Source organism: Rhinolophus hipposideros, assembly GCF_964194185.1.
Source record: "Rhinolophus hipposideros genome assembly, chromosome: 14".
Taxonomy (NCBI): domain Eukaryota; kingdom Metazoa; phylum Chordata; class Mammalia; order Chiroptera; family Rhinolophidae; genus Rhinolophus; species Rhinolophus hipposideros.
Window position 1 is genome coordinate 19,547,271 of NC_138060.1, and position 21,514 is coordinate 19,568,784.

At 42.8% G+C, this 21,514-nt stretch overlaps 1 protein-coding gene across 9 annotated transcripts in view; it reads right to left on the minus strand.

The window, feature by feature from the left end:
* CACNA1D (calcium voltage-gated channel subunit alpha1 D) overlaps positions 1-21,514 on the minus strand; it is a 308,623-nt gene that overhangs the window by 132,191 nt on the left and 154,918 nt on the right. For 5 of the 9 annotated variants that reach the window (XM_081073052.1, XM_081073055.1, XM_081073053.1 and 2 more), the window contains exons 5-8: positions 19,112-19,254; positions 14,719-14,871; positions 14,037-14,233; positions 7,902-8,005 (exon numbers count right to left, since the gene is read on the minus strand). In XM_081073052.1, coding sequence (XP_080929178.1) covers positions 7,902-8,005; positions 14,037-14,233; positions 14,719-14,871; positions 19,112-19,254 — 597 coding nt within the window. Of the gene's footprint in view, positions 1-7,216; positions 7,321-7,901; positions 8,006-14,036; positions 14,234-14,718; positions 14,872-19,111; positions 19,255-21,514 lie in introns of all 9 variants that reach the window. The other 4 variants (XM_081073050.1, XM_081073054.1, XM_081073051.1 and 1 more) reach the window with 1 other exon arrangement.

Genomic DNA, 21,514 nt, shown 5'->3' on the forward strand with positions numbered 1-21,514 from the left:
GATAGCCAACCTAAATTCTCATAACACCGTGAATCCATATCTTCATTTGATTCTCAGAGATACAGTTCTAAATCTCAGAGTTTTGTTTTGTTTCAGAGAAAATATTTTTTCACAATATATTTAAGCGTTTAAGACTAGACAGTGGCCCCCAACTCCTTCCATTCCTCTCCCTATGTGCGTTCATCTCACACACCAGGGCAATAACGATGGCTCTCCTTAGCTCTGAGGGACCTGTGAGTGCTCTCTCATACAGGAGAGGGATACTTTTGCCTTGGTGCATACATTTGCTGAAATATTACCATAAAACTCCAGGACAGGAGCAACTGCTGAACTTTAATAAAGAAGAGTTTCCCATAATACGGACGTACTGGTCTTTGTATACTGAGCTGCTTTGCTATACCAATATTTGATCTCTGTAAGCGATTTTACCAGCCTATAAAACACTATTACACAGAAAGAAAAATACAGACTGGCATAAGGTTGAAACTAGCATAGCACCTTAGAGGTAATCATCAATGTGTTTCTCACAAGAAGTCAAATTATTAAATTCATAAATATCCCTTCCATTGTAAACTGATAGCAATGGTTAATGCCACCAATCGAATAGGGAACACGGAAAAATTATGGCTTTAATTTCAACCATTAGGTACCAGCGACTTTATGAAGAACTGGGTCTGTGCATGAAATCACTGCGCTGATTTCTCTTCCCCAATGATTTGGGAGCAACAGACTAATCACCCTGCCCTGCAACACAGATGCCCTCAACTACCTCTCCCCTTCTCCTGGACTATACATCAACCTACCAGAGCAGGGCGGGGGGAAGGCTGCTGATGGGGCCGCTGCTTAGGACAGAGCTCTCCATCAGCAAAATGGGTGCCCAGGAGGGCACATGTGGCCAGAGGTGCCTCTTGGGTCCTTAGAGGTCTTTGCTATATGCTACAAAGAACTTGGTCAGGGACAGATGATAGCCACAGCTGACAAGTGAGAGAGCACTACTGAATCTGTTGCTAGTGCCTGGCTGCTGTCCACTGCTGTTGCCAGGGAAACAGATGTCAGCTTGATGGAAACAAGGATCAGCGAAAACTTTCACTTACCTCGTTTCCACTGATCCCAACAGCCATTTCTATGGAAACAGTAGCTGCGAGCCAGCGGCAGAGAGGTTACCACTCACTTGTTAATGTCAGGTGTGGCTACCAGCCTGTGCACTTCAGGTACCAAGGTACCAACAGCACCAGGATCCAGCTGTCAGCTACCCCCGACAGCCTTTTAACTCTGCAACAAGAAAGTTCAGTGTTTAAAAGTATGTATAAATGTGTATCTTGGTTCTTTATTAGAAAAAGAACATTTAGCATTCTTCCATTTGAAGCGGAAGTAGGGCTTTCTGTCTTGTTCTACCAAAGCCAAACCATGTGAAGTTACTGAAGAACCTGGATCTCTACCTCAGCATTCAATGCCACTCACAACATTACTTCCAAGAAAAGAGACCTGCAACCCTGTGGACATATCTTTCACGTATTCACCTAGATAAACCAAAGACAAATCCAGCTAACTGTTGGAAAGTATTAATATTTTGCAACGAGTGACCAGTAGGGGTGCCTCTTTCTGGAAATCTGGCAGCCTCATCATTTCTAGTTACACACAGGAAAATCTTCTCTTTTTAATTGTAAGAACTATCTACAAAGAACCCTCCACCATTTCTTTGGTTTTAGACTAAACCTGTACGTGCCTTCTTAGTCTGTTGATCAATATGTGGAATTAACTCATGAGCTCAGTATAATTTTATTCTGTAATATAGTGATAACAAACACACAGATAGCTTGGCTGTCCCGTTACCTAACAATGTCCCTTCCAATGTTGTAAGCAATTTGGCCACTCTACTAAGATGCAGGTATGTCAGAGGATTATGTATAGCAAGAAATCCTGTTGTTCCTTTTCTATTGGCAGATGCTGGTAGAGTGTTGAATGAGAGCAAAATCTAATCCCAGTCATGAATAATTTATGAGTGACTATTCCCAGGGGACACATGTCCACTTAGAAAATATTCACAGACAACACAACCACCATCTATCCTGACATGTTTTGCCCACTATGCCAACATTCAAGGGGAAGAAATCAGAGGCAATCTCTGATTTATCATGGTTTTTAATAGTGTGAATTTAAATGGACCAGGGTTCAAATTATGATGCCCTAAATCTGATTCTCGTCTATAAAATTCTGATACAATATAGTTGACAGTCCCACCCCTACCACCTTCCCTCTCCATTCTCCTTACACCAGCAGTTACTCAGGGAAAGTAGCCATACCTGGGTCTCTGTCTAGACCCTAGAATCTGATGTAACTAGAACGGGGCATAGGAAAAACGCAATAGTGAAATTCAGAAAAATCAACTGGTTTGAAAATGCCTATTCTATAATGCTTCCCTTTACCCATGTTCTCTCAAAACTTCTCGAGTTAAAATAAACAGGCCTCTAGTAATATAAAATTGGATTAATTATTTAAAAAGATAACCTGTGGCCTGGTAGATCTGGAACTTATTGGAACACAAAGAACACAAATTAATTTAGAACAGAATGACTTCAAATTTACAGACACGAACTGGGTTTCCCATTGAATCTTATGCTATAAAACCTGGTTTACAAAGAACATTTATATTCTACAACATACAAGGACTGCTTAAAAAAGCGTTTCAAATATTTTTCATAAAATGTTGGCAAAACCAAAGCTTTGAATTCACAGGCAAATTATAAATGATTTTAATCTATTCTTTAAAGCCAGCCCAGGAGGTGATTTACGTAGTCATAACCTTTAGTAATCACGGGCTTACGTCATTTTATATATATATATATATATATATATATATATATATATATATACATATATATATATATATATATATATATATATATATACACATATCTCACATGTCTATGTAAGAAGACATTTTAAAAAACTATATAACTGACTTTTCACTGATTCAGGCCTATCTTGGCCAATTATCATTAATTGTACTAAAAGGACTGAGTTGATTAGTTTTTCTTGAGTCAAATCCTTTTTTATACACTCTTACTTGAGCTATCATAGTAACAATGACCAAGCACCCTACACTCTTTAGCTATAATAATAGCTAAATAATAATACCAAATGGTTGGCATTATTAGCTCCATTTCACAGATGAGGAAAGTGAGGCTCCAGAGGTAAGTAATGTGCCCTAAATCTCAGTTGGTAAAAGGCATGGCAAAGATGCAAGTCTCAGTCATCCAACTCTAAAGCCAGTGTGCTTAACCACTGTTACAGAAATGTCATTTACCCTCTGTGCAAAAAATCACTGTCAGAAATAACCTTAATCCCAGTGATTCAGTGGTACATAAATACTTCATGGCTGGCAAAGAACTTCCACAGCCTCCTCCTGGAGGCCACAGAGAACAGTATTACCGTGTGTACCAAACATGTTTCTCTCCATCACTTCCTGGGAAAGCCAGAAAATGGTATACTTTAGGTCATTTCCAAAGAGCCTTTCTGGCTGTTCCCACTTTACCCAAGGAGGAGGTCTATGGATTTAGTAGAAAGTACATTAAATGAGTAAATCCCTTTGTATATTTTTCAAGGCACTTCTACATTCATTAGCTGATGTAAAGCCCGCCCCCTGGGGGAGGAGGCCATACAATGCCTTACCATCTTTCCCAGTTTGAGCCAGGAGACTGAGGCTCGGGTTACTAAGCGAAGTCCCACAGTTAGTGTGTGACACTGGCAGGACCAGAACCCAGGCTCCCTTTTCATGTCCCAGTCCCTTCTTTGGGGTCTGAACCCATGGGGCACTAGAGGGACCTCTATCTTACTGCCAGTGTGCCTGGACAGGTGGGTCCTGCAGGTGAGGAAGCGAACCCACTGCCCATGCCCCCCTTTCCCCCTGGGAATCTGGCAGTGATTCTACAGATGCAAACCACTGATAACACCAACGTGTTCTCTTAGTTAGCCTATTTACCGACGAAAACATCAAAAGGGACAAGGAGTTCAATGAACAATTTTGAAAGTGAAAAATCACCAAGCTTCTAAAAAGCCAGCATGAGAGGAGATGTAATCAGTCGGAACTGTAGATTTAAATGAGACATTCTTTCCAATCCCTGGTCATAACGGGACCACCTCCTCAGTGACAACTTAATGTAAAATTGCAATACGAGTTACAGATATTCTTGGCTCCTCTCACAGAACACTATCCTCAGAGATAAAAGTCGTCATCTGTGATCATGCTTGGCTACTCAAGATGTGCAGTTCATAAACTTCCAACTCACCTTGAGAAAAATGGTCTGTTGGAAAACCAAAGATTTTTCCAAAGCACCAATCTTAGAATGCTTTAAAAATGTACCAACAACAAATCAAGGGGCAGATTAAAATCAGTTCAAGAATACAATAGGATGGCATGGCCACACAAAAAGAGAAGGAACCAAGGAGCAGAAACAAATTATGCCCAAATGGTTAACAGACTTCAAGACATACAGCATCATTTCACGATGCTTCATCAGAAAGCAAAAGCATGGTTTAAGTTTATAAACTGGGAGCCTTTTAAGTCAGTGCTTTTGGGATTACATGTGTGTTGGTCCCATGGTCCCTAAGGGGCTATGCAACGTAAGTCATCTTCCTTTGAACATTTACATCCTTCCAGTTTTGTAATCCCTCTAGTGTTCCCTAAAAAAATTCACGAAGAAGCCTAGGATTAAAATAAAAATATTTTAAATTTGCCTTAACAAGAAAATAAATACAAATGACCCATTTTGATTTTTTGTTGCTCAGGAGAAAGTCAAGGAGGAGGAGCTGGGCAGAAAAGCCCAGGTAATTGTTAGGGGAGGTGGGAGCATGCCAGCTCATCGGTTTCCTCACAGATGCTTTACCATCTTTCAAGATCCAGCTCATAGCCCCAGTCTACACCTCTACTCTAGCTTTGCCATCCTTCACTGCATAATAACCGTCTCCCCCACTAGACAATGAATGTCTGAGCACAAGAGCTCCATCTATATCTTAAAACATCTTGGCACCCCTGACCTCTGCCCCAGAGCCGGACATTCAACAGAACTCAACAAGTGCTGGGCAAATTAGCTAACACGGTGGAGAGGCTCTGCTTTGCAGGCATGATTCTTACTTTACACAAACTGCTCCTCAGCATTTCCTACAAAGGGGCTTTAAGGGTAGTATCAGCATGCAGGTCTTGGAAGTTGAAACACAGCATGAACTGACAGTGAAAAATCACTGGGAAGTCTTGGATTTTATTTTAAAAATTCATGCATCATTTGTATTCTTTGTAAGGGCTCTCGTTCTGTTTTGATACAAAGATATTTTAAAATTATTTATTATTTTCCCCAAAATTTATTTCAGTAAACTGGTTGTTCCATGAGGGTGTGTGATTTTTTTTATCCTTCAAATTTGGTACCCTCCCCCATGAGGGTGCCTATTTAATACCCACCATTATAATAATAGGAGCCCCTCCTCCCATCTTTTCCTTTTTTCTTTTTTAAGCAGCTTCATCACGCCAGGGCGATGGTTCCTGCTCTGGAAAGCTCAGAGATAAGGCATGTCACTGGTACTGTTAAAATTAGTGGTTTCCATGGCCCCCGTCAGCTTAGTTGGGTTTAGGAGACATGGGGTGCCAAGGAATTCATAACAGAATTGCTTTAACCTTGTACAGACTGTTCCTGTGGCAAAATCAAGCACAATGCTGTTTCTCCGGGAATAAATTCCACTCTTCCAATCCCAACACTAACCTAAGGCCACAGAGGAAGGAACTTTAAAATTTCAAGTGAAAGTACATGAGGCTTAAGGAGCCACTTCTCTGCAGAGGAAGCTTTGGTAGGGATGTGGGCAGGGAGTGCTGCCACACCCCCCCCACTCAATCCCAGCTCCCCCACGCCACTCCTCTCACTGCGGGGGCTCGAAGTCCTGGGCCATTTCTCAATAGGGCCTTCACGTGACAGTGGGTGTCCATGGTGTAAAACTGACCACACTCGGTCAAGGAGTGTGCACAAAATCGTCATCCCCTGAAAACAGGCAGTGGGGTTCCAGGGAAAATGAGGAAAGAAAGCAGGGAAGGATAACTAACTCGGCTTTCTGCTCTGGAAAAGGCAGTGCTGAGAAAAATGAGATAAAGGTCTCTTCACTGACTCAGCGTTACATGAAGACATCACTTCCCTGAGGTACAAGCGTGGAAAGAGGAAGATAAGGTGAGTGAGGAAAAGATAAACTCACTGGGAATCAAGTCCATCAACAGGTTTCCTGGGATGTCTGGGCTCAGTGAGTGACAGAGCCTCCTCTGGGGATATGGGCACTCCTTGAGCCCCCAGTTGTACCTCCAGCTCCCCAGTAATAGCTATGTGCCCCCAGCCGGAGCTGCTTCTGAGACAGCTTCGATAATCCTGGCTCCTTTCCCGGGTTCTCCCCTTTCTGGGGTGCCTGCGGGATGGTGTGGATGTAGAGCTGCCCCAGGGGTCTCCAGGGCGGCAACCACAGGCAGGGCAGAGGCCAGAAACACCCTCTTTCTAGAGGGTTAATCACAGAGCTGAGGGAAACAAACTGAAATTCCCAAAAAGGTGACTGAGTGACGAGGACTAAAGGACCAAAGGACACGTATGTGCTGACCATTACTCTGCATTAAAGAGGGATCCTACCAGTTAAGATTAAAAATGAATCAGAGGGAAAATTCTCACAGTGACAGCAGCAGAAAACCACGCTAATAAACGCTCCCGATCAGAAGGATATCAGAGTTTGAAGTTTGTTCAGCATTTGTGTGCTAATCTAGGCTTATCTCTCCTTACAATGAAATGTGAAACGCCCTGGAAATAGTCATGATACTCTGTGGGTAACTTCAAAGGGCCAGGTTATGTACCCACGGGAATAAAAGTACAAGATGCCCTTTCCTGGGGAGACCAAGCCTGGGACTCCTTTTACTCACTGGTAATCCACTTCTACACATCGGGAAACTAATGCGGCTGCTGGCTTCAGGGAAACGTCTTCATTAAATTAATAGTGTTTGGCAAGCGTCAGAAACACAGAATCTCACAGACAGATACAGGCAGAAAGAATCACAGTTCAATCCAAAAGCAACACACCACGAACGGGACGTCAGAGTCCACACGCATGCAGAGGAGCCGCAGGGGAGCAGCTGGGAGACACGCAGAGCCACCTCACACGTGGCAGCAGCACAATGTGCAACATGGATCCAACTGCTTACCCACTAAGGACACCAAGAACCAGGTTAAGGACGAAAAATGAGCCAAGGATGATCAGACTAACAAAATACACCCATGGCCATTCCCATCCTATCGCATCATTTACCTGTAAAATGTAAGGAGATCAGTTATCAGTTATCTATTTACTAAACAGCCGAACCCTAGGAGCAGCTGCCAGACCACTCGGGGCTTTGATGGAAGATTAGTGCTCCTAGGACAGGCACCCCGACTAGGGGCCTTCCAGTTTTTTTGGTCTTCAAATAAGGACAAGTTCTGCCGTGGAAATCTGCAAATGTGGCCTATCGAAAGGGGGCTCGGACCAGCTCATTTAGCTACTGTTTTGTACCAATTAATCTGTATTGCATTTGGATCCAGACCAATAAAGCAACTGTAAATGTATCTCATTTTAGGACAGACAAAAGGGCAAGCAATGGAAACTATTTAAATCCCAAGCAACACCGCTGATTAATTTCTGGTCAATAATTATTCTATAGTTTTCCTTTGTGAAGGCTGGTGAGGTTCCAGGAAACGTTGTGATTTGGGAAGCCTCAGCAGAAAAGAAAGCATCTTTGGAGGACATAGAAAGCACTTGGCACCCACCCCAGCGGCCCCCATCTAGCAAAGCCTGTGTGGTCTTGGCAACTGTCCTCAGGACTCTGCTTTCAAGATGAAAGAGGTGTAGCTTACCCGCTCAATACACCAAGTACAAGATTTAGTACGAAAAATGACCCAAAGATGACGAGACTGACAAAATACACCCAGGGCAATTCAAATCCCATAGCATCATTCATCTGTAAGAAATAAGATGGTCTCATAGGAGTGGGTTAATAAGAGAATTTAGTAAGGAGAGAGGGTTACATTAGAGACAGCATTCTATACATTTAATGAAACATTTGCTTAGATTCAAATCAGAGACAATAGCCAATGCACATTTATTATATATTCCCAACACACGTACACACACACACACACACACACACACACACACACACACACACACAAAATCATCAAAGCTTTCAGGGCAATTAAGAGCAGACTTTGGCTACCAATAAGGTAATCACCTGGGATTTGGCTCTTCCCCACAGGAGACTGACTGCCTTGATAACGGATTTTCAGAATAAATCTTGGTAGAGGACAAAACTAGTGCTTAGCTGGAAATTATTTTCTACTCTGCCCAAGTTGTCAGTACTTTTTTTGCTTTTAAAATTTGTGATGGTGGAAAAGTCTTACTTATAGAGACAAACTGGCAACATTTGACTCTATAAATTCTTTTCTTTTTAAAACATCCTAAAATAAAAACTTTGCATTGGAAGCCAACCTACCCAAGGAAATCTAATCCACCTTAAATCTAGATTATCTGCAAACAGTGAGTGTAAGCACAGCTACACTAATGCCAAGTAGGAAAGTGTTCCGAAGTCAACTAGCTGACCCATATTAAAGGGTGCTTTTGGGAATGAGATTTTTCCAACTGCACACTCAGGCAGGACCTAGAAAAAGGAAAAAGCCATTATCGCCCACACCTAGCCTGGACCTCGACCACTCACCCTGGGAGAGCCGGCCCCAGCTGTGAGCTGGCTGGCTCATCCAGAGGAACCCATGCCCCTGCTTGTGGGACCAGCTCACGCAGAACTGTCAGACTTGACTTCCCTGACAGACCCTCCCAGGGAAGGTTTGGTCACAAGCAGTTTTCATGCTGGAGCAAACAGGCATTAAGGTTCACAGCTGGATGGAACTTTACAGCAGCTCAAGTCAGCATTAAATTGGGCAAAGGCTTCTCCCTAGAAGGAGGTGTTAAGGACCAGTCAGGGGAGCGAATGAATAACCGTAGGCCTGACTTTCCTGGAACACCAGGAATCTTCAGCCAACAGAACTGTATTATAGTCTGGGACCATTCATGGCCCTTGTCTTACAGGTAAGCCTAGACATTTAAGCATGTGCTTTCCTCCACATTGTCTGGCTCCAGGTTTTAGCCTTACAGAATGAGGCTCATGCATTTCACTGTGTTTGCCTCATGCAGAAGCCAAACAGGAAAAGAGAACATTAAAAAAAAAAAAACTACCTACCATCTGTTGCTGAAGTCTAGGGAGAGGGCATCAAATCCCTTATGAAACACCTGTTTGGCCACATGAAAACTGATGTGCTTAATAGAACTCATATCAGTCTGCACATCTTACATTGGCAATTAGAGTAATGAATGAGCCAAGGCCGCAACTGCAATTGTTGATCTAATTAAGTTGGATAAACTAATTTCAGCAGGAAGGCACAGGGTAATTCTTCCCAAGCAGCTACACCACCAAACTTATTTAAAAATCCATGTGTGGAGGAGAAGAAAAAGGCTGCCTGGTGTAGTGGCCAGAGCCCAGCCTGGAGTCAGGACTTTCCACCGAGACCTCTCTGGGCCTTTTTTTTTTCTTTTTTGGAACAGAAGTGCATATGACAGGGGAGAGCATGTCACAGGGAAGGGTGTTCAAGTCCACACTCCCACCAGGAGACCTCACTTTTCTACAACTTGGGCAAAGTCAGTCGGTGACATCTGCTTCACCAATCCTCATTCAGGCCTCAGTCTTGTGTTCCAGACAATGGTTCTAGTAACAGCTGTCTGCTCCACTTGGGAGGAAAAAAAATTTTTTTTTAATTAAAAACCCTTTTAATTTCTTAGGAGTGTTTGGCAGATTCACATTTGTTCAAGCCAGAAATACCACCTGGAATGACAGCTGGGGGCTGGGGGTAGGCTGGAGCTAAACAAAAGCCACAGGAGTCTCTCTAAATTTCCAGACGTTGGGGAAGAGAAACAGAACTTGAGGTTTAAAGGCAGGTCTTTCTCTGAACTAAACTTTCTTGACCCAGGTCTCTTTTAAGAAGTTAGTATTTCTTAGACCTTACCATATACCTAGGACAAGTCAGGACTGCTAAACTGCTCCCCAAAATATCCATTTGAAAACAGAGACTCTGCTTGGGATTTTGTCTACATGGTCTGGATCAACAATGGAGAAATCGGCATGAGCTGATTTATACATCAAAGTCATCGTGTGGTGTTACCTGGTGCCCGGGAAATAATCTACTGAGTTTCAGTTTGCCCTCACTTCAAAGGCGTGCTTTTGGGAATGAGATTAAATGCACATTCATGTCTCCAACTAAAGGCCAACCTAAGGCTTTTTATCTTTTCTGTTGACAACACCACTAGAAACTTTGTGTACTGGTTGTAGCTCCTCTGAGCGTGGAATAAGAGAAGGGTACAAAAAGGCAAACCCCTTGGTAACTAGACAGGAATTACCCGGGTACCTTGCGTGAAGTAGATGGTCAGCTTGACCATGAGAACTTCCCATCAGAGTCTAACAGCCAGCATTTCCATGGGCGTATTCTCTGACTAAAAAGCCGAACACTGAGGCGAGAGCCCATCAATGAGGCATATGAATAGCTCTCTCCTGAAACCAATACTGTTTTAATTAATCTTTTATGTTTAAAAACATTTCCTCGGAGTTGGAAAAAACTGGATCATGTAGCCTTATTCTGCATCTTGTAGACAACAGAATGAAAGCCCAAAGTTTTGGCGATCTACCTATACACACCCAGCCCTGTCCCAGCCTCAGTGCTCTTTCCTTGCACTATACCCCTTCTGCCTCGGTAGATAAAGATACGCGTGAGTCAGATGACAGCGTAATTCTGTTTATGCAACTCAATTTATAAAAGAGCTCTCCAATAACTTTTTCCACCAGAAGTTAATAATCCCACTCCCTACATATCCATGGAGTTCTGCTCTAAGTGTGTCTTTCTGAATATTGGGCCCAACTGTACTTCCCTTCTCAAGACCCTGCCAGCCATTTGCCAGACACTGTTGAAAACGGAGATATCAATGAACTTGAGAACACTGACTGAATATAAACTTGACAGGGTGCAACATAATCCCTGGCAAAGACTTTGTCCACCATGTACAAACACCTAAAGGACTGAGAAATTTGCTTGTATCAATATTTGAATTCTAATCTCCTCAGTTATCTCTCCAGATGTTTCCTTGACACTCCAATTGTGGATAACAGTTGGTATTTAAACATGGTCCATCTACACTGAAGCAATGGGATTATACACTTGAAGAGTAATAGTAATTAGTGTTTGTTGAGCGCCTGCTCTGTGCCAGGCACTGTTCTGTTCCAGAACACAGCTGTGTGGCTTCCACATGACCGTGACCCATAAAATATTAAGAAGGTTTGGTTAGCTTGGCTCCTGCCTCTCTCTGTGATGAGTTACTAAATGTAAACAACAAGTAATTTAAAACATCCTGATATGTTTCGGAGACTAAGGTCTTAATGAACACTCTAGAAGACATTACTTATATGCCCCCTAGTGTTCTAGAAGAGTGGAAGGATGCCAAGAAGAGTGCGGGGTTCTAGTCTAGACCAGGGGTCAACAAACTATGACCTGCAGGCGAAACCCAGCCTGCCACCTGCTTTTCAGCTAAAAATGGTTTTAAATGGTTTTTCAAACATTTTTAAATGTTGAAAAAATTAAAAGAATATTTCACAACAGATGAATGTTATACAAAACTCAAACTTCAGTGTCCATAAATCAAGTTTTATTAGAACAGAGTCACCCACATTTGCCTACATGTTGTATATGGCTGCCTCTGAGTGTCATAGGTAGAGCGCAGAATTGAGAACTTGTGACAGGGACATCATGGTCTGCAAGGCCAAATATATTTACTATCTGGCCTCTTATAAAAACATCTATAGATCCCTGTTCTAGATCAAGGACCACAACCATTTACTGTAGGATCCTGGGGATATTTCAGTGATCTCTCTATATTCCACTGTTTCCATCTCCAAAATCCCAGACTTTCTATGAAGGGCTATACACTGAGTTAATGTTGATAAATTACTTGAGTTCCTTCATTGGAATAAAGATATGTCAGTCACAGAGAATATAATCATTATATTGTCAAATTATTAACTCTGTCATATTAACAATAGAGATAATAATTACATGATCCTGGGTGGTACTTAAAGATTTTCAGGAAAGCAAGTAGAAATTTGTTTCTGGGTACTTGAAGTTCTCTCTCCAGCCTCTAATCGCACACTTCCAGAGGTTTCATTTGCTTAATAGGAAATTGCCATAAGAGAATCAATGGGTAGAAACACAACATAAAGTATAAAATTTTCCATTAGTCAAGGCTTGTTGGATCAGCACTGAACAATTCACCATGACGATAGAGAGAACAACAGAGTTGAGAGTCACAGATTTTTATGTTTTTAAAAAACCAAAATGCTGTTTTCTGTACTGTCTGGGCGGAAGGATCAGAGTTTGGGCTGTTTGGATGATGCTTTTTCATTTTTCAGAAATTTCAAGGGAAGACTAGGATTGAGACCTCAACAAATCTAACTAGGAGATGCAATTTAGAAGAGGATAATAGTGAAAATGAATCCTTTACCTAATTTGAGGGTCCCCTTGCACGGCTATGGTCTTGGTTCATCCAATATAATCTCCCTCTTCATGAAAGGCATTGTCTTTCAGATATAAATAACAAATACGCGCGCGCACACACGCACACACACACACACACATACCCATGACAATAAGAAAAAGGAAAGGAAAAGGGAGAAACAAAATACAACATGTGGGTGGTACTTAAAGCTTATTACCAAACTAGACACACATGTTGGGGATGAAAACAAAATCATACCCTCTTTGCCTAACACTGAACAGGAACTTCTACAATCCCATAAGCATGACGTTCATTGGTGAAGGGAAGCAAAAATCTATTTTAACCATTATATGTGTGCTATGTTCTCTGAAGTTATAGAGTAACATGAAATCCTATCAAGTGTCTAAAATTTAGATACTGTCAGGAGCTACTTTTCAATTTATAGGCCTTCTAACGAGAGAATGCCCATTCAAGAATTATTTTATTAATAATTGCCTTTTACCAACTCATTATTGGAGGTCTAGTTAATCCCATTTGGACTTGGGTTTAGGCTCAAAATCCACATCAGCTGTTTTTCCCAGTGACTCTGTGGCACAGAAAGTAATTTCTAAACTTCTGTGAGCTTTTTCAAATTCTACCAAACAAATAAACTCAGCTCTGGGAAATGGCTATTAAAATACTACTGCTCTTCATTTATAGCAAACCCTCTGGCTCTGTCAGGAACAAGAACCAGACCTTCATCATCAAAAGGGTGTCCATCTGTTTTCACAACAGGTTGCATGGGTCCCCACTCCAGTTCTACCCTCTCTGCCAGAGTTCTATAGCTCCCAAAAGAAAGGAAGAGAGAGCTAAGGGCTTGTGCTGGGCTGACTTATAGTAATACTGAAGATGCAAGGGAAATATTATTATTTCCCATTTTGGCTTTAGGGCTGTGCTAAGTTGTAGACAGCATGAAAGGAATCAAATTTATGCTCCTATCTTCTGTTTAGGATTCTAGTAGAGCAAGTTGCATTTATGTATAAAAGATTAATTTCAGGCCATGGAAGTTCAGGAGCATATTAACCAGGGAACTGGTCCCCTGGCCCTCGAAGAGTTTAATCAGGACAGCGCTGGCCTTCTGGGGTTCCTCCAAAAAGGGACTAGAAGGCATACTCAGCAACAATTCCCCAGGCAGTACTGGGAAGCGGAGCAAGCCAACACTGTGCGTCTTGCTTCCTAGAATGGTAACTAAAGCCTCGAGGAAGAAAAGTGATGACAAGTCTTGCTGAGTGAAACAAGGGTCTGCTTCCCTTCTCAAAGAACTGACCACCGCGGTTTCTTTTTCAGCCTACTCTCCAATGGCTCTAGCTAATGAAACACTCTTATCCAAAGAAAGAGCACAGCATGCACTCTCTCAAGCTGCTCACCCAGTAGAGCACATCTGTCCAGCCCTCCATGGTGATGCACTGGAACACGGTGAGCATGGCAAAGGCAAAGTTATCAAAGTTGGTGATGCCTCCATTGGGGCCAACCCAGCCACTCCTACACTCCGTGCCGTTGGCGGTGCACTGGCGTCCATTCCCTGAGAACGCACACGGTGCTGGATCCTCTTCAGCTACGATATCTGCAACCAGAGCAACGAGGCTTCACCACGCAAGACATGACCGTCAGGAAACCCGAGCCTGTGGAAGCTGAGTCTCCTTGCCAGAGCCTGGGATGCCCTGCCTCCAATCCAAGCTATCTTAGAATCCTACTTGTCCTCCAAGTCCACTTCCAATCGTCCCCATTTCCCATCCTCAGCAGCCACTGTTCGTTCCTCACTCAGAGCACCTCTCTTAAGCCTATATTGATTCACCTCATGTGCTAGTTTTGGGGGCCCTCACCTTGTTTGCCAGGGCACATTACACAGAAAATCAGCATAGGAAAGGAGATTAAATTCTCATTTATTCTGAACAAAATCCACACTAAAAACTGGCTCAGTAAATTTACTGATACACTTGGCTATTCCAGGCCCCCATTTTGTTTTAGATGTTCCCAAAACTGCGAAAGTTGTCTGGAGGAAAATCAAAGTTTTTTGAAGTTAGCTTAGCTACCATTCTAGTTACTTACCTGAGTCAGCAAAAAAACATGTTTTGTGCATTTTCCCAATAAAAAGTTCCAATCCTATAATAGCATAGATTATGATTACAAATAATACCAAAAGGGCTATGTGAAGAAGGGGAACCATGGCTTTTATAATGGAGTTCAGGACAACTTGTAAACCTAGGAGAGAGAGAAATAAGTTTGTGAGCCAGGAAGATCCTTCAATGATGCACATAGATATATAATTCCTGAGGAAATATATATGACACATAGTAATAAAACTCAGAGATATTTTCAAAGCTTTTAATTAACATTAAACCTGGAGGTGACATAAGTTAGAAAGGAATCTTCAAGACCACTTAATCCATCGTACTCAATTGACAAATGGAATAACCAAAGCTAGAGATGGGGACTGTCCAACATCAAAGTCAGTCATTTGTTCATCCAGTCAACAAAATTCCTTAAACATCTACCGTGTGGCAAGCATAAGGTTTAGTGCTTTGGGAGATGTGAGGGTGTATTACATAAAGTGTCTTCTCTCAAAGAGATTGTATTCTAGAAGGAGACATGAGAATTCAATACAAATTTAAGGTAGCACACCGATGCTATATGAGTAATATCAGTTACAATTAAAGAGGGATAAAAACATCATTTCTCACTGGGGAGAAGAAAGAGGACTAGGCATCTTCCCTCGAGGCACAGCCTGAGTCTGAAGAGGGTGGGTTTCCACAGGTGGGCAGGGGAGAGGCTACGCCAGGCAGAGGGAAGGGAGCACCGAGAGCACTGCCGTGATCCAGTGAAATGCGGGCTGGGGCAGGCAGGGGGTGAGTCTTGGCTGCTGGGCACACAGTGGGCGAAAAAATACCAGGAAAGAAAATAGAATGCAGCTAGATAGCACAGGGCCAAACGTGAGTCCATCTGCCCAAGGTGGACAGAAAGGTGAATGGGGCAGCAGTATATAAGACCAATGCAGAAGTCGCTGGAAAGTGCTGGGCTCTCCGGGTAGAATGGGGTAAGGATCAGAAGGAGACCAGACCTCAGCAGCTGAGTTTGAAGGAGAAGAAGGTACCCACAGAGACAGGGTCATGGGCAAACCTAGAGCTTAAACAAAAATATGCATGTCTAAAAGAGGCTCTCTTGGAATGAGTAGAGGGGCAAAGGAAGGAGACCTGGTGAGTTTGATCACTGGCATGTCATTAAGAGGGACATGTCCTGTAGCTGAGCTGTGGGCTCGAGAGATGCGGGAGGGACCTGAAAACCAAGACGCTCTCTACAGAGTAATACCCCAGAAGAGAAAAGGGGATCATGGAAAGAGGGGTGGGGGACAACACTCAGAATGAGGATCGGGTGGCAGGGAGAAGACTGAGGGACAGTGTCAGCAGGAAACCAGACCCAGGCTTCCTGAAGCCCCTGGTTAGTGGCCTGCATTCTCTCCACAACCCCATGACCACAGCTTCTGTTCTGTGTAGTTCACTTCCCCCTTCTTCTCTTTCCCTTCTCCTCCCCACTGTCTCTCCCTCAAACTACCCTTTTCTAGTATGTTCTCACTTTCCTAAGTGAGAAGAGTGAAAGGATATTGAAAGAATGAAAGAATTTAAGAAGCTAAGATGCTAGAATTAAATAAGTTAAAAATCCGAGAACACTTATTAGCAACTATTTATCAGCAATAATAACAAAACTTCACCATGATAAGAAATACAGGGAAGTGGTGGGGGATGGCATGGAGAAGGAAGACTGATAAGAGGATGTCAGACTCACAAAAAGCCCATCTTCCAAGACCCTCATTATGACCAAAATATTAGGTACTGCCTTCCGATATTTAATGTCCAAATAGTTCCTTTTGGAAAAAAGTGACCAATAAGATGATTGTTAATGTTTTCACCTTCTAGAAAGAACAGGTGGAGAAGAAAAGAAAACATCTGCTTTAGTCTACTTGGATAGGGTGTTTTTTTGCTTTTTGTTTTTATTTTTTTTAGACATGGATAGCTGGTCGTTCAGCAGTTAGCTCTTCTAAGTTCTACGGCAGTGAGTCATATGTCTCATGAATATGCTTATATATAAGTAACTACTGTATTTCAGATTGGCCAAATTTGTGAGATAATGAAGTTGTATCTTAATGTGTATGTGTACTTTCATGGCTTTAAGCTCCTTTGTATACAATTGACGTGTACAGATCTCACAGAACTATAATAAAGGAGGCAGTGGGATGAAGTGGAAAGAACACCAGGCCAGGAACTAGGAGACTCCATGTGGATCTGGCCCTGTTTGGCCACCCACTAGCTGTTAGAGCCTGCATGAGTCATCCCTCTTTACCAGGCTCCAGCTTCCCTATCTAAAAGATGATGTTCTTCGAGGGGATGACCTCTCGAGTTCCTTCCCACTTTCATGCTCTAGGATTCCAATAAATACTTATCAGTTGAGTGTGGGTGGTTAAGAACTCCGCAAATATCTCAACTATTATCTTTGGAAATATGTATTTGCCTTCCACTGAATGAATCTATAGTCACATACACACAAAATCCTGTCTTGTAGGAGAGTCTGAATTCTCTTTAGAAATGACCAAATTTCAGATCAGTATAAACAGTCAAACTTGCCCAGGCATTTTTAACAATTTCAGGTAGGTATGGGGGAAGAAATCGCTAGGCCACCGTTGCCAGCCAGCACTGGAAGTAGCGTGACCAGAGCCACTGACGCCTCTCCCTAAACCCCATCTGGGTCTGATGAGAGACTTGGGTGTTCCCCCCCAGGGCAGTTAAAATATGGGCTGAAAAGTCCTTGCACAAGACTCAGATTCCCATTTCTCCCCGTGGACCTATGGAAGAATGTGATATAGATTCACATCAAGTTCCAAACAGTGATATTTTGGGGGGAAATAAAGAAAGAGAATTTAAAACTGGTTCTCAAAAGGATCCAGGAGCACTGGACTCGTCATTTAGTGAAAACCTCATCAGACATGGGAGCCAAACCAATGCTACGTGAGTTCTGAGAGTTCTCACTGGCCAGACACATACATAAAGCCACAGCACCCGCATGTCTGCTCGCAGCACACAACGCAGGCAAGCTGTCCTGTCATTTGCTCTTTGGGGGAAAAAGTTGTCATGGTTACTTTGAAATTAGATTAAGCTGTAACAACTAAATCTGAAAGAACATGTTTGCTCACGGACTTTCTCATCTAACCACGTTACACGTAACAGAGCCAGTCATTTCCAAGGTATTTCTATTTTTCTCAATTGCTTCCAGACAGTTCTGTGGTTTTGACTTGTGCTGATCATTTTCAATGAAAATAAATGAACCATCTGGAAAAACAAGTACACATAAAACACCACTTCCTACATTTTAAAATGTTAAATTTGGAAATCTGTTTTCTTCCAGAGAATTTCGGGTGCCTTTTGAGCGCCAACAGGTTTAATAAAAATTCACAAACAATTTCGGGAGAAGCAAACCATGATCTGTACTCTTCTGATGGCTTTCCAAGTTGTGAAAAATAGGCATGCCCTGCAGTCCCAAATTCTTCCCGTAGCTGGGAGCAAGCAGCCACCTCACAACCACAGTCCTTGGAAAGGTGCTAGGACTTCTACCCTCGGAAGTCCCCAACAGGGGCGTCCTGTCAGGGGCACACCTCACACTCCTGTGGAAGAAACAGCAGCCCGAAGCTCCTGGGCAGGGCACAGACAGGGCATATGTTACCACTCAGATGGCACCCAACCTGGCGTGAAGGTCTGCAGCAAGAAGCACACTAGGGCCTGGCCCAGAGAGGCATCATTGCTGAGTGGACGATAACAGCACCTCTCACCCCTGAGGGTCTCCTCTGGGGGCCAGGCCTTGTGTTGGGGCTCTCCCTGCATCATCATTCAGTCCTCAGAACCACCTTCAAGCAGGTACCATGATGCCCCACGTACAGAGAAGGACATGGAAGCATTCACCTCTTCCGCCAGAGCAGGACAGGCACAAGCCCTAATAGTGGAGAGCCGAGCAGAGTTTTCAGGAGTCCAGTCCCCGCACTTTGCTCTTTGCTTTGACAAAAGGCAGTGAGTTGAGCCCTCATCTAGAAACCTCATCACTTTCTGAGGGGGAGGCCTGGGCTGGGGAGGAAGTGATGGCCAGTGTGGTGTCACCGAAGGAAAACCAGACTGGAATCAGAAAGCCTATACTCAGGGTCTCATGCCACCACTCACCTCATCTCTCACAAGAGAAGATTGTGTCTTCTTCCAAATCAGGAAGGCACATCACTACCCGCCCCTCGCAGGGACCCAAAGTCACAGCACAAGCCAAAGTGTACTGCAAACTCCGAAGGCCTCCATGGTCGTCTACGGGGCCCTCAGCTGGTACACAGCAACTCGGTTTGTTTCAGAATACTGAGACCCACCCAGAAGGAAAACAATCAACAAAATCCTGGCTTTAGGAAACAAAACATGCTTACTGGGCACTCCTGATACTAGTCGAAGTGGTCGTAACACTCGAAAGGCGCGAAGGGCTTTGACATCAAAGCCTCCTGATTTGCCACTAGAGTGGTTACTGCCTTCTGTTTCTTTGGTTAATTGTTCCAAAATTACACTAAACAATCTGAAAGAAGAAGAGAGAAAGCAATGTTAGTCTGTCACCCACAGAAGCGAAACAGGATGATAATAGTAGTTATTTTTGAACAAGAGCTAATTCTGTATGGCTGTTGCTTAAATAAAGGGAAAGCAAGGTGAAAGCAAGAACTGGGCTGTGAATCCTAAACGGGATCCCTACAACTAACATGAATGGGGACGGGGATTGATCTTCTCTGTTTCCCTGCCAATGGAGCAGCGTCAAGCAAGTCAGCCCCCAATAAGAAGGGACTTACTGGGATCCAGTGACGATAAGCGGAATTGGCCCAACAGAAGTAACGACAACCGTTATCATAACAGCTACCAATTATGAGCATTCACATTATCTCATGAATCCTCACAAAATGTTATGCAGTAGGAATTATTATTAACACCATCTTACACATGAGTTACAACAAACTTCATGAGAACAAGTAACTTGCCCCAGTTCGCACAACTAGAGGCAGAAGTAACCTGAGTCCAGGTATGTTGGCCCCACTAGGATGTAGGTTCCATAAGGGCAGGGAATTTTAGTCTGTTTTGTTCATGTGTTCATTTAGTGCCTTCTAGACTACTGCCTAGAACAGTTCCTGATATGTAAGCGGCACTCAGAAAATATTTGATAAGAATCAGTGAATGAATACTGACTTCAAAGTCCCAAATTTTAATCGATATGTTATATACCACCCCTACCCTCATCGGATGTTCAGGGAATGATGTAAATCACAAATGCCAAGAAGCTGTGCAAAGACCAAGAGCAGTAACCAAAGGTAAAGTATTAATACCGCCATGTTCTCCTTTAAATGTGAATAACATGGTATCTGGCAGCCACGACAAATTTTTTTCCTCCTCTCAGAAGGTTTCTCAGATAAAGCTATTTTCAGGCAATCTGCTCATTTGACAGTTACTTTTGCTCTTTCAAATAAGCATTTATTCTTTGGAATTGCTGCCTGTTTTTCAAAATAAATATAAATTTGCCCATTTCAAACAGAATCAACTCTGGCCAATCAGATTGTGAGACTGATTGGCCTTGAAACAAAGAAAAGGTTTCTAAAGTTTAATTAGCAGCCAAAAGCAGAAACTCTGTCCACTGGCATGCCTCTGGATTGCCAAGACACGAAGTCCATAAAATACAGGGTGGTCTGATTTGCTGTCCTGATCAGGCAATCCTGTCATTCTGGGCCATTTAAAGACTAGTCATGTGTTTTAATAACAGTACAGCAATTAGCAATGAACCCAGTTAGCGAGGCAGAGGGGGGAGAATAAGTCAGGTCTCCACCTTTTCAAAGCTTCAGATAACAGACTTTTCTCACTGGTATAGTTTAATTACTGTAACCTCCTGCAGCAAGGCTAACGTTAAAAGTCTCCCTCCAAAACAAGTTCATAGCTTCACAAAAACAAAGAAAAAGGAAGAAAGAAAACCTCAAACTTTTCTAAAATGTGGCAGCCACAGGAATTTTCATACCAAAGGGTTAGGAAAGTAACTTATACAGGTGGTGACTTAAGATTGCTTTCAAGTCTCAGTGTTTTGCAGTGTATACTTTACGGTCCTTTATCCTGTTCTTCAGCAATGTCCTTGAAAACAGGTGAATAATGTCTCTTTCCCACTATAGAGGAGCCTGAGCCAGAGAGGAAAGCTGGCTGCAGTTTCCAGATAGCCAGAAGTGGAAGGGGTCAGGGCTGGCTTCCATTCCTAAGAGTTAGGAGGCATTAGGGAAGTCCCTCTCCTTCTCTGGGCCTCAATTTCCTTCTCTGTAAAATGAGAAAACTGAATTAAAAAATCCAGAGACCCGCCCCCCCATTCTAATATTCTGTGATTCTACTCCTTTTATCACCACCCCCCAACCAAAAAAAGTATCAGATGCCTGGTGATCAGGACATGAGAAAGTATTTGATCCTAGATTGTTATTAAAAGTTAATCCCAAGACAGGGGAAAAGAGCAAGGATCTGCCTAACCTGACATGAGTTAGAAGCACCAGAATAGAATAAACACCCCGCGTTCTTCTTCACAAAAGCTTAAGTCTGAACGCTTAAAACGTATGTTTACTGAAAACTTAGAAGTGTGGGATAAAAGTTGGCTCCGATCAAACTTTTCTAGACAGGGAATAATATAAGCTCTGGTAGGCACACCGAGTCCTCCTGTGGTCACAATATTAACAGCTAATATTTTAGAAATATCACCTACTTTCTTAATGTCCCTATTATTAGGAATCTTAACAAATGCAGTTGACTTGGTCACAGTTGACTTGGAA